The sequence below is a fragment of the Tyto alba genome, unplaced genomic scaffold (genome assembly GCF_018691265.1).
Source record: "Tyto alba isolate M040663 unplaced genomic scaffold, T.alba_DEE_v4.0 Super-Scaffold_11, whole genome shotgun sequence".
In the NCBI taxonomy this organism is placed as follows: Eukaryota; Metazoa; Chordata; class Aves; order Strigiformes; family Tytonidae; genus Tyto; species Tyto alba.
The window spans coordinates 5,633,661-5,648,587 of NW_024881273.1; the positions used below are offsets into that span (position 1 = coordinate 5,633,661).

A 14,927-nucleotide genomic window follows, 5' to 3' on the forward strand; every position below is an offset into this window, starting at 1 on the left:
TTGAAGGTAACAAGCTACTGTCATCCCTTTTCCTCTCTCCCCAGCTTGCAGCAATAAACACCTCTGTAGGATCTCATGCTACTCCGTAATAGCATGAAAAGCCTCATCTCTCTTCACAGCTCTCCTCCTGCTCTCCTGGCCTCGGCTCTGTCCATAACAACACATTCACACTGATGCATTCAGCTCTGGGGCGTTTTCCCCCAGCCAACTTAATGGGATATTTAGAAGCATTGGGTTTTCCCAGAGTTGTGAGTTACATCTTAATGCAGAAAGCACAAGAGAAACTCCAGCATCCTCCGAAGGCAATACATCATGGGCAGAACGGGGCTTTTTATACCAGAGACTATGAAAAGACCTTCTAGTTTAGTAGCTGTTCTGTTCATATCACACATTATTGCACACATGCTCCTTCTTACTTGCCCAAGTCTGAAAATGGAGGGTGTAAGAATAGCAGCTTCTTACTTCATCTGTCTGCTTCCTGTGTGTACTCACAGTCAGGTCTGCTCGCATTAGCATCACCCGCTACGGCTCCTAGTTACTATCACTCACTAATGAGTGAGTCAGCACAGCTCAACATGGCTACAAGACAGCCACCTTTCACACCTGTGCAAGTGAGAGAAGAATCTGTCCCCAAATTATTTTTGTTTAGATTTATTAAGCAAATGCACTGAGGAACTCTTCACAAACTTCTCAAAAAAAAAAAAAAAAAAAAAGGATTAATGAGAGAAAAATGCATACTCCTCTCTTAGAGATTTCCTCCACTAGCTTGTGCCCAGCCCCAGGTGTGTGAGATGTTTAAACAAGCTGATGAAGTCACTTTAAAAGTTGTGTGTAAAGCTTACAAAAATAGCAGCCTCGTGAATGATTTATTTGATAGAGGGGGAAGTAAACAGCCTCTGATGGCTCACCAGCCTTCAGAGATTTATTGGCCCATAGCACAGGGCACTACCTGCAAGTCAAGGTACTGCTAATTTTCAGACAGGAGCATAATCCTTTTATTGTTGCCTGGGGCCATCCCCCACCATCTCTGCTGTTGCTTCCCGCACGAGGGAACCCACTTCACCCCAGGGAGCAGATCAGCCACCGCTTCCTGGGCTCAAATTAAAGCAAGGGCGTAGACGAGGGTGGTGAAGCTGGAGCTGTGGGTGTCAGGCAGCCGGGAGCTGGAGTGCTGGGCTGCGGCGGCTGCAGGGCCCCCGGCAGCGGTGCTGGGCACCCCCGGATTCACGTTGGCCGAGGCGGTGGTGTGCGCTGGATTTGGGGTGCTTCTAGGACGCTGTGAGGATGCTCTGCAGCAGCAGCACCCGGGTCCAGCCTGAGTTAAAAACCGCATCAGGGTTTGCGTGAATCCCACCCGCGTTTCCCTTCCGTTAATCGTAATTTTGCTGCTGCCTCCTCTAAGAGAAAGATTCTGCTGTAGTAGCAAATTTGGAAAAAAAAAAAAACAACAAAAAAAAACAAAAAACGCAGCGTGTCTTCAAGGCCTGGAGAGTTTCTGAGGACGTGCCCCGGGCAGCGCAGGATGGCGAGTCCCTGCTCTCCCCCAAACCCGCGTGCAGAGGAATGCATTTTGGGGGGGAAAACAGCCCAAAAATCCCAGGGCCGTCCCCAGAGGCGCCTCCTTTGGGTTTTTTCCCCCATCCCCTCGGTGGAGGCGTGGGGGGGGGGGGGGGGGGGGGGGGGGAGCGGAACTGTGCCCACGGCAGCACCGCGCTGTCCCGCTCCTCGTCTTGACAGCTCCGGCGTCCCGGGGGAGGGTTTCCCTGAGGGGGGGGCCTGCCCTCACCCTCCGCCGCCTCGCCTGTCCCGGGGGGCACCGCCTGTTCCCGGTGCCACCTCCCTTGAAGAAGCCACCGGTCCCTGACAGAACGCCCCCCCCGCTCCCCCGCGCCCTCAGCGCTGCCGGTGTGTGTGTGTGGGGGGGGGGGGGGGGGGGGTGGAGAGGCGGGGCCCCGCCCGCCGCGCCGCTGTGGCGGCGGTTCCCCGGCGCGGCCGGCAGGCGGCGCTGCGGCGCGTGTGCGGCGGGAGCCCCCGGGCCGCCTCTTCCCCCTCACGGCCCGGCGGAGCGGGCGGGGGGCGGGCGCTGCCTGCGCCGCCGCCGCCGCCGCCGCCGCCGAGCCCCAGCCAGGCCGCCGCAGTAACGCCGCTCCCGGCATCGCGGCCGGGGAGGTTAGGCCGGGCGGCGGCTGGCGAGCCGCGCGGCCGCGCTCCACCGGCGGTTCCCTCGCGCGGCCCGGCCCTTGAGCGCCGAGCCCGGTTCCGACATGTCCGGCAAGATCGAGAAAGCAGGTGAGGGGCGGGGGGGGGGGGGGGGGTTGCGCCGCGGGAGGCCCCGGGGTGGGGGGAGAACCCGCCGGGCCGGCGCGTACTCGCCGCCTTCCCCTCAGCGCCGCCGCGGCCCGGCGGAGGTTTGCCGGCCACGGGCCTGGCGCGGCCCGGAGGGGCGGGGGGCGGCGGGCAGGGCGCCCCCCGCCCTGAGCCCGGCGGGTTCCGGCGGCCCCGGCCGGCGGGAGGCTCCTGTCAAGGCGGCGCGGGGAGCGGGCCGGGGCCGGGGCCGGGCCCGGGGCGGCGAGGGGATGCTCTGCCCGGCGCCTCCGCCACCGCGCTGCCAGGGGCTGATCCTGGGCTGCCCGGGCGCCCTTTGGGTCCGGCTTTTTGTCTTCTCCTCCGCTTTTTCCTCCCCTTGTTTTCCCTTTTTTTTTTTTTTTTTAATTATTATTATTATTTTTTATTTTCCCGCACCCTTGCCGTCCTTTCCATGTAGCAAAGCATCAGCAAAGCTGGGGCGCTGCAACGCTTTGGGGCCTACACGCAATGATTAATTGCAACTTCTCCAACTTTCCTCTTCTGGTGTTTGTGCAAGATCAGAAAAGATGAGTCCGTGGGTAAATGTCAGAGGGAACTCGCTCATTTTTTCCTATTTCTTGCCAAGATCTCCCCTCAGCCTGGGGTGCTCGCCTAGAGCCACAGCCGGGGGAGTCTGCTGAGATCTTTTCAGCTCTCACAAGGAAACACTCAAGCACGGATCATATTGTCTCCCTGTGCTTCTGGAGTCATGTCTGGTTCTCAGTTGTCACTTTAGATGTTTTTCTGTGTAGCGGGAGCAGTATGTTTAAAGATTCAATTAGTGTTTTGCAAATCAAGCAGTGAAGTTATTTAGTTTAATTATGTTGCATTTAATTAGCAGAGAAAAATCAATGCCAGTTTGTATTTTTCATTGTAAGGAATAGCTAGGCAGTTTCCTGCTGGGGGACGTAGGGTAGCAGTCTGAGTCAGGATGTGTGAGGTACAGCGTTCAGGCTTCCCAGGACAGCAGCCACCGATTTAGGAAAGATTCCTGTTTCGAAGGAGTAAAGTTGGTAGCTGTGCTTTCTGGTTTTGATCATTCCATCCTGGTTTGTTCTGGCTTCTGCGCTGCACTGTATAAGAATGTGTTCTCCTGTGGTATGGGTTCTGGAGCAGCCTCCAGCGATAAGCAGACAGGCTGACTGGCAGCCGGCTTGTAAGTGCAATATGTAGGCATGTTTTCAGCTCTTAGCACTAAGTTACTGTCTAACGAGTGTGCATCACATCATGGGACAAATGTGATCCCAGAAATATCATAGGTTAATCTGATGCACGATCCCTTACATTGTATCGCAATATAACGCTTTGCTTTGGGATTCTGGCTATGTCCTTTCAATGCTTACGGGTATATCGCTGCAACTGTTTGTCCGGGAAGCAGGTAACGGAGTGAGGAAGGTGGTAGCAGCATATATAGACCTGGGGCCGGCTCTAAAATAATTGCCACTTGTTTATGCTAGAGGTGAGTTTGGCTTGGGATTTTGGTAAATGCTGATAGCGCTGTAGACAGTAATTATAGATGTATAAATAAGTGATCACGTTTTGTTTATTCGCGTGCAGTAAATAACCCTGTGAGAATAGTAAATATAACTCCACACCAGCGAAACAGCGTGAAGAGTTCAAACGCGGGAAGATGACTCTGTAGACACACACAAATGCGGTGCGGTTCCATAAACAATAGAACAGAAAGGCCAAAAATACCACACAAAAATCACACGCTGCGCAGCCTAGAGACCCGACCTTGCAACACACTGAACTCCCAGTGAAGAACTCAAGACATCATGCAGGATCCATCCCCAGGTCAGTGCTGTAAATGTCCAGTTTTGAAGATACAGTGGGTGAAGCCTTGATGCGGAGGCATTCTTTCTCGTGGGTGTGTGTTGTAGTGATGATTTGCTGAACAAGAGAAACTGTTGATTTGGGAAACTGTCTTCTTTCAACTGCTTGTATTTTAATTTCTTTAAGAAGGGTATTAAAAAAAAAAAAAATAATCCAGTCCAAATATACACTGGATGGGAAGAGCCGGGGAAGGGGAGGGAAAGAAAGGAGGAGGGCTGGAAGCCAGCTGTTTCAGTGCAGTACAGTCTTGATCACTGTTTTTGAGTGTTTGAACTTCTGATTGACACAAACAGTTTGGTTAGCAGCGTCACCGAATAAACACGATCTGTAATACCGCAGTAATTCTGGGATAATATATGTCAAAATGTATACAGTAGCAGAACAAAGGATACAGACTCATGAAACAAATGTTATGAGGTCTAAGGTTTGCGTATTTTTGTACATTTGAATTTGTTTTTTTTTTTTTTACGGGAACAAAAATACATGCAAACCCCTTGACGTTGTTATCAGGCAACAGCCTATTTTATTTACAGGACATCTTGACAGACTTCCGAATGGGCTTGGGCTTTGGTTTGACTCTAGTCAGGCTGCTGGGAAGGAAAGTGTTGTGTTACAGGGTTAGATCCCTAGAGATCTCACATACATCTGCTCCTTGGGTCTTTAAATGAAACACCTTGTTGGCACTTAATAAAAAACAATAATAAATGATTAGAGATAACAGCTACTATCCTGTCCACCAAGGAAGAGCAGACAAGTCTCCCTCTGGAGCCTCTCAGTATTGCTGTTTCATCAACAGAAGGGTCACTATAGAGCAATTCAGGGCACTGCTCTGGAGTGAAGGGGAGCCATCTGGTAGTGTAGGATAAGACGGCATATTTTGTTTTCACTAGTATTAGACCTCCTGTTTTGTTAGCCTCCAGCCAGGAGACTTCCACATACTTTTTCAAAGCATAACCCTCATTGACTTGAAGAGAAGGAATGGCATCCAACATTGGTTCCTCTTCACTCTAAAACTGTGACTTTGCGTCATCACTTTCAGAAAACATTTGCTTCACCCTTGTTAGTCTTATAGTTTTGATCTAAAATCCAAAATAGGGATACCAAGAAGGAGTGGAGAAGGTTGCAGATTCTGCTTAGGTTTCCTGTTACCATGGCAATACATGAATTCCTGTATTTATTTACCTGATGGATTATGTGCCTCAGGGAATTTAACTATTCTGCATCGTTCAGACAGAATAAGGGAGCAGTGAGACACCATCAAATCTAAACCAAAAGCTCTTCACGAAGCAGGTCCATTCAAGAATGCCCTTTGTTAAAGCCAAATAACATATGTGTGCCATACTTTGAAGGTTTATTTTACTTAATGTTTTCAATCATAATCTCGTAATTTCTTGCAGGGCTCTCATATTCCTTGTAGGCTTGTTTTTTCAACAGCTGTCTGCTAAAAGTTGTTTGAGATAACTTTCAAGTGTTAGCTACCTGGAGCGCAGTCAGTTATCTCCATTCTGCTCAGGACTCAACTGTATGTATTTATTCCCAGCAGACTGAAAATGCTGTTGTCTTTACCTTTTACTCATAAGCATTTGCCTGATAAGCAAATTCACCTCTGAAGTCTCATCCTGTAGTACTGGTGGTATAAACATCTAGGGGTAATCCCAGGAGAACTCTGTTCTTAAAAATGGCAAAATAGAAGGAACAATTCAGGATGCCAGATTATTTCTGTCTATATAGGAACTTAATGTTTGTCCAGAGTCCTCCATGCCAATTTACGTGATTCTGAATTGTGCACCTGTGAATGTTTCCATATTGATGTGAAGTTTCCTGGGGATTTTATTTTGTAGGAGGATATATTTTGAACTGTCATAATCGCTTGGATCATTCTGTGGAAATTATCCTGCATATTTTTTACACTTGTACAGTTTTGTGTGGTTTTTCTTTGTCTGAGTTATGCTTAGGTGAGTTACTGGGCAGAACCCTTTCTCAGTTCAGTTGCGCATTCACCACTGTACCATGTTTTTCAGTATAGATGAGGGCTTTCAACTTAGAAGTTTTGCAGTTGACCAGTGTAAGTGCTGCTCTATTGGTGGTTTTCAAATGGAGTAAAAATTCTCTGTGAAATATCTTGTCCTGGAATCTGAAAACTAAATTCTTCTAAAGACTCACTTCACAACCCTAAAGTCAATTCAGTTCCAATTCTTCCTTACTTGGGCTTTTAGCACCTACTGCTTTTCTTACTATATTCTGCTCAGATAGTGACATTGCATGTGTGTTTCATTGTAAGTTGTTTAAAAAGCATCAACAACTCAGTCTAGTTTTGTGTGGAGGCAAAATACATGTACAAGATGATCACTATTTAGTGTTTGCTACAAAATGACACAAAGAACAGAATTTTGTGGGTTTTTTTTTTATAAGTCTTCATAGGCTTGACAGGTGTTCTGTTGCATAGCTTCGAGACTAGAGAGTTCAGAAATGTAGCCTGCAGTATAACTGCTGCAAGATTGAGATGGTCATAGCAGTTGTAAGAAGGAGGTGGACAAGGAGTGGAGAAAAAAGACAGCTGAAGTCTACTGGAATGTGAAGCAGCTGGGTTGTGCCTTAGTCAGTGAAAAAGCAGAAACTGGAAACAATTGCTAAATTTATTTTCAGTGCAAGCAATCGTTTTCCTTGAACCGCAATGACTAAATATATCTGTTGGTGTGATTTTTATGTGGTGGTAACTCTTACTGGCTCTTGCTGACCTCCTGGCAAGCGGAGAGATGAGTGCAAGTTCACTGTCAGTCAAGATCGTAATACAAATATCCTTCATTTAGGTCTGTTGCTTCACTTGCAGAGAACGTTTCCCATTTGTAAGTGACCTGTAGGCTGTCAGCATGGCTTTACTTGTTGCAGTGTATTGCATGAGTGGAAGAAACCTAGGTACTTGTTTCTGGGAAAGGGAGTCAATCTGTAACTGCTTTTTTAGGTTTCCTTGGGGTTTTGTCCATCTTTTTGAAAGTTTTGAATTGCAGTTGATTCCTCAGCTGAGATTCTAATAACTCTATCTGTAAGTGCAGATAGACTCTGATGCAAATGTGTGGGTCTTTTTAAAAAAATATATATTAATGCCTTATTTATTCCAAAGTTGAAAGCTTGTGGGTAGAATTCACAAAATGAGCTTTGAATCAAATCTTACAGATCCTTTGAAAGGAGAGCATTCAATGCTTACAGCATCTTAACTGCAATTGGAGGAATGTGAAGTATTAACTTTCTAGACTTTATAATATCTCTCTGGTTTCTTTAAAATACCTTTCCTTGGCAGAGGCATTTGATAGCTAATCAGACTTAATTCAAGCACTCAGTCATTATGTGTATTACAGGAGATGTCTAGGCAGTTCTCAGTTGTGCTTCTGAGAGGTGATAGCTGGACTTGTTTGTTACCATAGCATCAAATTTGGAAGATTCTTGTACCCCAGTGAAATTAAGATGATAGAGAGCATGTTCTGTGTTTGTGCCAGATTGAATTCCAGAAACTATGTAGAATATTAAAAACAACAAATTACATGTCAGAGCTACAGGTAATGTGATTTAATAGCCTTCTTCCTCTCTCCCGATCATCGCCACACCCATCATTTTGCATAGTTTGGATACATGTAGAAGATAAAACTTGTTCCATTTTCCAAGGCAAATCATCCCAACATTTTTCTGCTGAAACTAGAGATCTGGAGTTTGCAAAGCTATTGACCTTTGTGTACTGTTGCTTAGGAGTGAAATGAATCCTTCCAGTCTGTATTCTTCCTATGGAGACATTACATTATCTGGAGAAAACTCTGTGCATGGAGAGGCATCCTTCAGCTTCTCAAATTTCTGACAGAATAGGCTTTTCTCTCGGAAAACAACTGATAATTTAATGTGCTCTAAGTGCCTGAATATTTTGGGAATTCTGCTTTGGTGTTAACATCTGTCTTTTTTCTTTACTAATATTAGCAAACTATAGGATTCAGCCATTGTCGTGGAAGCAGTGTGGAAGGAGTATTAAAATCACCTAGCTATTGCAAGATTTTCAACTTTGTTATTTGTCACCTTTGTCTAAATAACCAAAGCTTGGCTTTGGCTTTCAGGGTGTACAGTTGAGAAATATTGCAGAACATAATGGGATGAGGGGATGGTGATGGGGAACAGTGTGTCATTCTCAATGCTTTAGTAGAGATCAGAGGAAAAGGAAGAACTGGTGGGAGGGAAGCTAGATTTATTCACCTTTGGACGTTTGAATTTGCAGCCCCAGAAATACAAGTTGTATAAAAAGATGGCCAGAGAAGGGAAAAGGGACATGACAAGTGGAGATGTTATGGAATGATTGGACAGACCAGAAAAGACGCGAGAGGATGCCCAACCCATTAATGTTGGAAGAGGAGGAAATGAGGGGCTAAGCTGCATGCAAGTAGAGCAGATAGGAAAAGACAGACGGATGACAAAAAGAGAAAGCGGGCAAGGAGGAGGCTCCCAGCAGCTTTCACGGGAGTCTGTTCCAAGGCAAAGAGGCAGAAGATGGATTTCAGTAATCCGGAAAAGCTGCAGGAATCCTGCAGGTTGGGACGTGCTGCCATAGGAATGTTCTGCAGTTCTGCTACTCACGTTACTGCAGTCTGACAAATTTACAGCTGTATTACCTGACCCATAGCGTCCACTCTTAAAAATACATTTCCGATCTCTTCTTATAGTGCGTGACATTGATACTGAGAAAGCAAACAGTTTAATCTGTGTGAGAGAGAAATTATGTCCCCATATATTCTGTGAAGCAACCTGAGAAAGTTGATGGGTCAGATTATTGGTCTTTTATTTGCGCTGCATATTTCAGTTAAAGCGCTTCAGCTTTGAAAGTCTCTTGATGTTAAATGTTTACAGTTTCAATTGCTACCATAGCGCACCCTCTCTGGAGTTTGTAAGATAATGTTTTCATGTTGAGAGCAAGGAAGAAGTGAACAGAAACAGTTAAAAAGATGGTCTGTATCAGAGCATTCACTTAGTGTTGTGGGAAATGCGATATCGGTGGTATTTGGGAGAATTGGTTTTCCTACATTTGCTTTCTCTTTTATCATATTTAAGAAAGTAATCTAAAATATTTGAGACTTGACAAAAGCTGTATGGACATTCTAAGCTTTGGCTAGCATTTTGGTTTCATGTTTCTTTCATTTTTTTGTTTCCACTTTGAGAGGGTTGTTTGAGCATGGATGGCACCCAAAGAGGAGATTTCTTAATTGTGGGGCTGAGGCTCTTGGAATTAAGCAAATGCATGTTTTGCATTTTCTTACTTTACCTGGGTGATGGTCACTGCTGCTTTGTGTAGAGCTTTTATGATGTCATGAAAATACTGTGCATTTTATGATTTAAGTTAACATCTTGGTGTGGCCATCAGTGCCTCTAAGGAAATATTAATTTATTGTTCTGCTGAGGGAGAAAGGTTAAAGCTTGCTTGTACTCTCACGCTATCATTCTTTCTCTCCGAACGCTTCATGTGGGGATGCCCTTTGTTGCGTACTTAACATATTCACTGAACCAGTCCCATTCATATTCTAAACAAGATCTTTAATTTCATCTCTCACATGTATTCCGATCTTGGGATTTCAAAGAAAATAGATGAGAATTTTCTTTTTAGGCTTTGGGAAAGCAAGGAAAAAAATCAGTAGAGGTTAAAATCAAAGAATAGTTACCCATAGCTGGTAAAGTTGGAGTAAGCAGATGCTGTAACTTGCTTAGTCGATTAAACTTTGATAGAATTTTACCAAGAGACTGAATATGTAGTTCTATACCTGTTAAACTGTAGTTTGCAGATAGTCTTTAATAATTAAAGCGGGAGCAAAAGGAGTGTGTTCACAGTGTGCAGCATGTGTTGTTTTATCCCCCACCTTTGGATGTTTTAATTGTGCTTCTCAGTCTAGCAATCTGTCCTGTCCATACTGCCCAGAAGGTGGTAAAATAGCCTCAGGAATTAATTCCATATTTAGAAAGTTTCTTTTACAAACTAAATATCATGTAATAAAGGGCACCCAGGGAAATCAATATTTTAATTCTGATTGTATAGTACATTCCAACCAATTCTAGAGAGCAGTGCTCATTGCATACATCCGATGGTGGGCTTTGGTTAGCAGAACAATACTGTTTAAAACACTGTTTCCTTTCATTTTGTGCTCTACCTATATTAACTTAAATTAGTTGATTTGGGAATGGGAAGATAAAGTATGGATGGTCCTCATCCACTTTTTGCTTAAAAATGCAAACTTACGTTTCATTGTTGGGAGCGATGTGTGCTGCAACCTTCATATACAAAGAAATTAAATATCCCTATTTGGATATATTTTTTCCATTTTAATTTTTTTAAATGTATGTTTTCTGCTTTTCTAATTAGAAGAAGCTTTAAACTGAATTATATACGAGAATAATAAGTTTGAATAATGAGGGAGGTCTCCCAGCAGGTTTAGTTAAATAAAGCTCATCCATGAATTTACAGGGACTTACAGAAAGTGTAGAGCACTGGTTTGTGCAAGAGGTGCTTTGTTTGTATAAATATCCTTGCAAAGGTCACATGAAATCATATGTTAAGTCTGATGCCAGATTTTTGGCAGAAAATGGGAAGAGTGGTGCAGGGGTTGAGTTTACTCTTTTACTGCTTGGAATTGCTTCTCCAGGGCTACTATATGGGAGAAAATTGCAGTACCCAAAACCATTATGCATCTGAAAGTCACGTGACCTTTTTTTAAAAAAAAACTTGTATCTTTATGAGCAATACCTAAGAGAACATAACTGACTGAAACTGAGGTGGGGAGTTTCTCTGTTTTCAGCTTAGTTTTTCTGTTTGCTCTGCAAATAGCTGTTTGTTCTTTGTCACTGCAAACAGTGGCACTTCTGTCTCCTGCTCTGTCAGTCTGGCCTGTTGTAGTTTACAGGAGGGACACTTTGGAAAGTTGTAGAACCACCCTGTTAAAATGTTCTTATGAATATAATGAATGGTATTTAAAGTACATGGTTTACAAGGAGCTGGCGCTCTCAAATACGAGCAATTTTGTGATATTCAGCTGTACAGTATCTCTCTAAAGAGGAACCACTGAGTCTTGATGTGTAACTTGGCACATCTGTTCAGAGGTAAGCTTGCTTCTTATGTCTCTACCTCACTTAATCTGTAGCATCTTTTCATAAGGAAATAATGATGGCTCATCCATCCTTTGTTAAAACTCTTGGACCTGTTGGCCAATTTCAGTCAAACTTTGCAGAAGAATCAATAATAGAAAGTTATTTAAATTTCTGCACATTTTCTGAAGAAGACTGAGTAAAACAAAGAGACCACAAGTAGTGCCTTCACTAGGGCAGAAGGGAGAATGGAGCTGTCCCACATGCCATTTGGCCATCCGGTGTCAGCTGGTACACACGTCATTTCAGAATCACGAACACACATGGCGCTTCTTCTTCAGAGGAGCACCAAGGGAGATGAGGGGAAACTATATTTCTTGTGTTGGAAGAATAGATAGGGTTTCACTAGTTTTTCTGCTCATAGAGAAAGACTATTATTATTTTTTTTAAGTAAGACCTGGATGATGTAGTTTGCTGTTTGATGATTTAACAAAGGCTATGATCTTATGCTCATTCTTTTGCATAGGCATTTTGTCAGTCTGAACTGGTCCCAAATTAGTTTATCTTGCACTGTCAAATTCACAGGCATGAGATAAATTTGACTGTATTTTGAAAAAATATGAGAAAATTGTGCAGTAAGCTACTCTAGTTTAACCCCAGCTGGATTAATTGATGCAATGTTCGTGTATAGGCAAGATCTAAGAATGAACAGATATAAATTCTTTATTGCCTAGAAACTTCTCTCCATTTCTCCACTAAACTTCCTGCACCAGCACACTTGTATTAGTTAAAAACTGGTTGTGTTATCTAAGCTTTTACCTCTAAATTTATAAAAGTAAGATAAATTCATGAGAGAGATTTATGATTATTTGAGAATATCTTCGTTAGAATTAGTCAATTTTGTGAAGCTGGCTCAAAATTGCACCTATACCGAAATAGATACAATTTTGTGTACATGAAGTCTAAAATATTTTTTATTTATGTATAATTTTTGTTCTAACAATTTCTAGTCCCTCACCAATTCCAGCAGTTGTTAAAAGGATTTAATAGTGGTTATATTGGTTTGGAAATGCCCATCTTTCACTAGAAACTACAGGAAAAACCTGTGGTGATGTGACTAGTGTAGACCCTAACGCCTAGCATTTACCCAGCTGGTTTTGGGGGAGATGAATCCCAGCGTTGGGCAGATTTCTGGCCTGTTGGGAAGCTGTTCAAAGTGATTTTAGGTATTGCTTGATACTAAGTTATGTGAAGCTGAATGCTTTGATTTAGCAAATGGCTTGCTGCATCTTTGTTTGAGGCAGAGCTGAGGAAGGCATTTCTTCACTGCCACCCTCACTTTCACATGCCTGTTTCTTGCAGTGCTAAGGCAAACGTGCTGTTTGGCTGTGGTGTTCACCCTCAGACTCCATGGCTCTCTGGGAAGGAAACCAGGGTTAGAAGAAGACCCTTTGCCTCTGAAAAAATCCATCTCATATGCAAGTCACTGCTGAGAACTAACAAAAGAACCTTATGTACCACAAAATGGATGCCTACAAGAGCTCACTGAATATTAACTCTGCTAATGGTGGCGAGTCTGCGAGCTGGCAACGTTTTTATCTAATTTGTTGTTGGTTCTCAAAGATGAAATGGACACTAGACCTTTTAAAGTTGAATTTCTTTGCTTTTCCTTGTGCTGCATAGTCCAGGGAGACGTGAGGTATCGTGTTCCATCAGCCGATGATTTGGCATTGGGCTGAAAGCTAAAAATACTGATAAAAAAAATGTTTTCCTTTGCTGCCAGATCAAAGACTACTTGAATTGTGAGCTGGTTGGCCTGGAACGGGGAATGCCAAGGAAAAGCAAAATCATTTGGAAAAAAACAAATATTGTGTCTTCTGGGGACAGCTCAGAGGAGCCAATTGAGGGCAGTGAAGGGTGAGTTGCTGTTATAAGCCAAAGTATCCTGGTAAAAATGGCAGGGCAAATAACACCTTAAAAAAAAATGCAAAGAAGGAATTCGATTCTCATTCCTGTCTGTGTATATTTCTAGGTAGTCTTTAAACAAAGATGGTTTTGCTCCTATCTGTCTCAGGTGAAAGCACTTGTATAAATTCTTTAAATATGCATTGGCAGCTCATACTCTTCAGTTTTATCCTGAATTACAGCCTTGTTCATTAGACCTCAAATCTGAGGTGTACATTTCACTGTAATACTTCTAGGGCTCCCTGGGGACATCAGGTATACCGCAAGTGATACACAGGAGAACTTCTCTGAGCTGCCATTTGGCTGGTAGCCTGGGGAGAGCCAAGGTCCAAGAGATCAAAACCATCATTCAGATCAGACACTGGTATAACCCATGTCATTGCCTGGGGTTGTGGGGATTGTTGTGGCTTTTTACTATGTGCGTAAGGAAAAAATGCTTACCTGGCAGTTGACCACAATTATCTGTGTTCAAGGTTACCGCCCGAATGCATATTTTACATCTTTTGTTCTGGCTGAAGTTAGCATGATAGAGAAGAGAAAACTAAGGAAACATCTGAGGGATTATTTCTGGCAGCTGGGCTGATGAAGTCTATCTCTAAATCCTAAGACTCTCTGTCAACAAGGTGTGCAAGAGTGTTAGCAACAACAAAAATGATGTCAGAAAGTTGTTGATCACTTATGTCATTGTTTTGATGCTTCTCAAATTCTGTAAGTACTTAGGGCTGGGATAACTAATAGCATCTAAGGTTACAGCCATTGGCCATCCAGTTTGTTGGAGCTCCATTGGCAATATCCAAAAAAATTCCCCCATCAAGTGAAAGCATAACTGATTCTGAAATCGTTCCCAGCATGCATGTGCTGTTAACATGACTGTTGATCAACGTCTTGATCTGAGTCTGGCGTCCAAAGTTGATAACTCAAAACACCATTCCTGGCAATGTTACCGGTGCTGTGGCTTGTCCTGTGGGCAGAGCTAACAGGCTGTGGGTTTTATTATTACTATTCTTTTAATTTGTTTTTATCATTTAATACTTATCAGATGAGGTACATCACATCTAAAAGCTTTGGCACCATAGTGTACTAAGTTTCAAATATTATAATAATGGAAAAAAAATAATTCTAGAAATATTAGTAGTATACATTTAATTAAATTGTTATTCAAAGCTCTTATATCCAGAAAAGTAACACCAGTTTGTGTTGATGCTACACACTATGATCTTAACTTTTGGGATGATAACAAAGCATAAAAACTGGCTCCTGCAATCCTGTGCCCTTGAAAGAGTCATTTAGTTAAATTCCTTAATATTTTTGCAGCTGTGGTTGTGGTTTATTAACTGATGCTGCCCTGAAGAAGAGCCTGTGTCTGCAGCAGAGTTTTCATTACTCATCTGTCAATACTTGCAGAGTAAAACAAATGGGTCTGGGTGGAGAGGTTTCTGCTCTTCTGTGTAAATGGTTTCTTTTTCTCCATCCCTGCTATTTTACCCAAGGAGAGGGTAGAGAATAGTTTTGATGCAGTACATGATTTTACTGTATTGGATAGGAAGGTCTGGCTGGCTTTGTCTGTCGGGGTTATTTTAGGCTATGATGTTTAGATTTTATGAAATGAACTAGAGGGAATTAAAAACATCTCTCTTTCCCAAAATATTCTCACTTGTACAGCTGTAAAATGCCCTTTA

At 43.3% G+C, this 14,927-nt stretch overlaps 1 protein-coding gene across 8 annotated transcripts in view; it reads left to right on the top strand.

Annotated features, from left to right (window-relative positions):
- Positions 1–2,082: 2,082 nt before the first annotated feature.
- The window catches only part of RAPGEF1 (Rap guanine nucleotide exchange factor 1), an 89,770-nt gene continuing 76,925 nt past the window's right edge, over positions 2,083–14,927 (top strand). For 6 of the 8 annotated variants that reach the window (XM_033011981.2, XM_033011985.2, XM_033011984.2 and 3 more), the window contains exon 1: positions 2,083–2,289. In XM_033011981.2, coding sequence (XP_032867872.2) covers positions 2,265–2,289 — 25 coding nt within the window. In that variant the 5' untranslated portion in view covers positions 2,083–2,264. Of the gene's footprint in view, positions 2,290–3,749; positions 3,806–3,903; positions 4,144–14,927 lie in introns of those variants that run through there. The other 2 variants (XM_033011982.2, XM_033011983.2) reach the window with 2 other exon arrangements.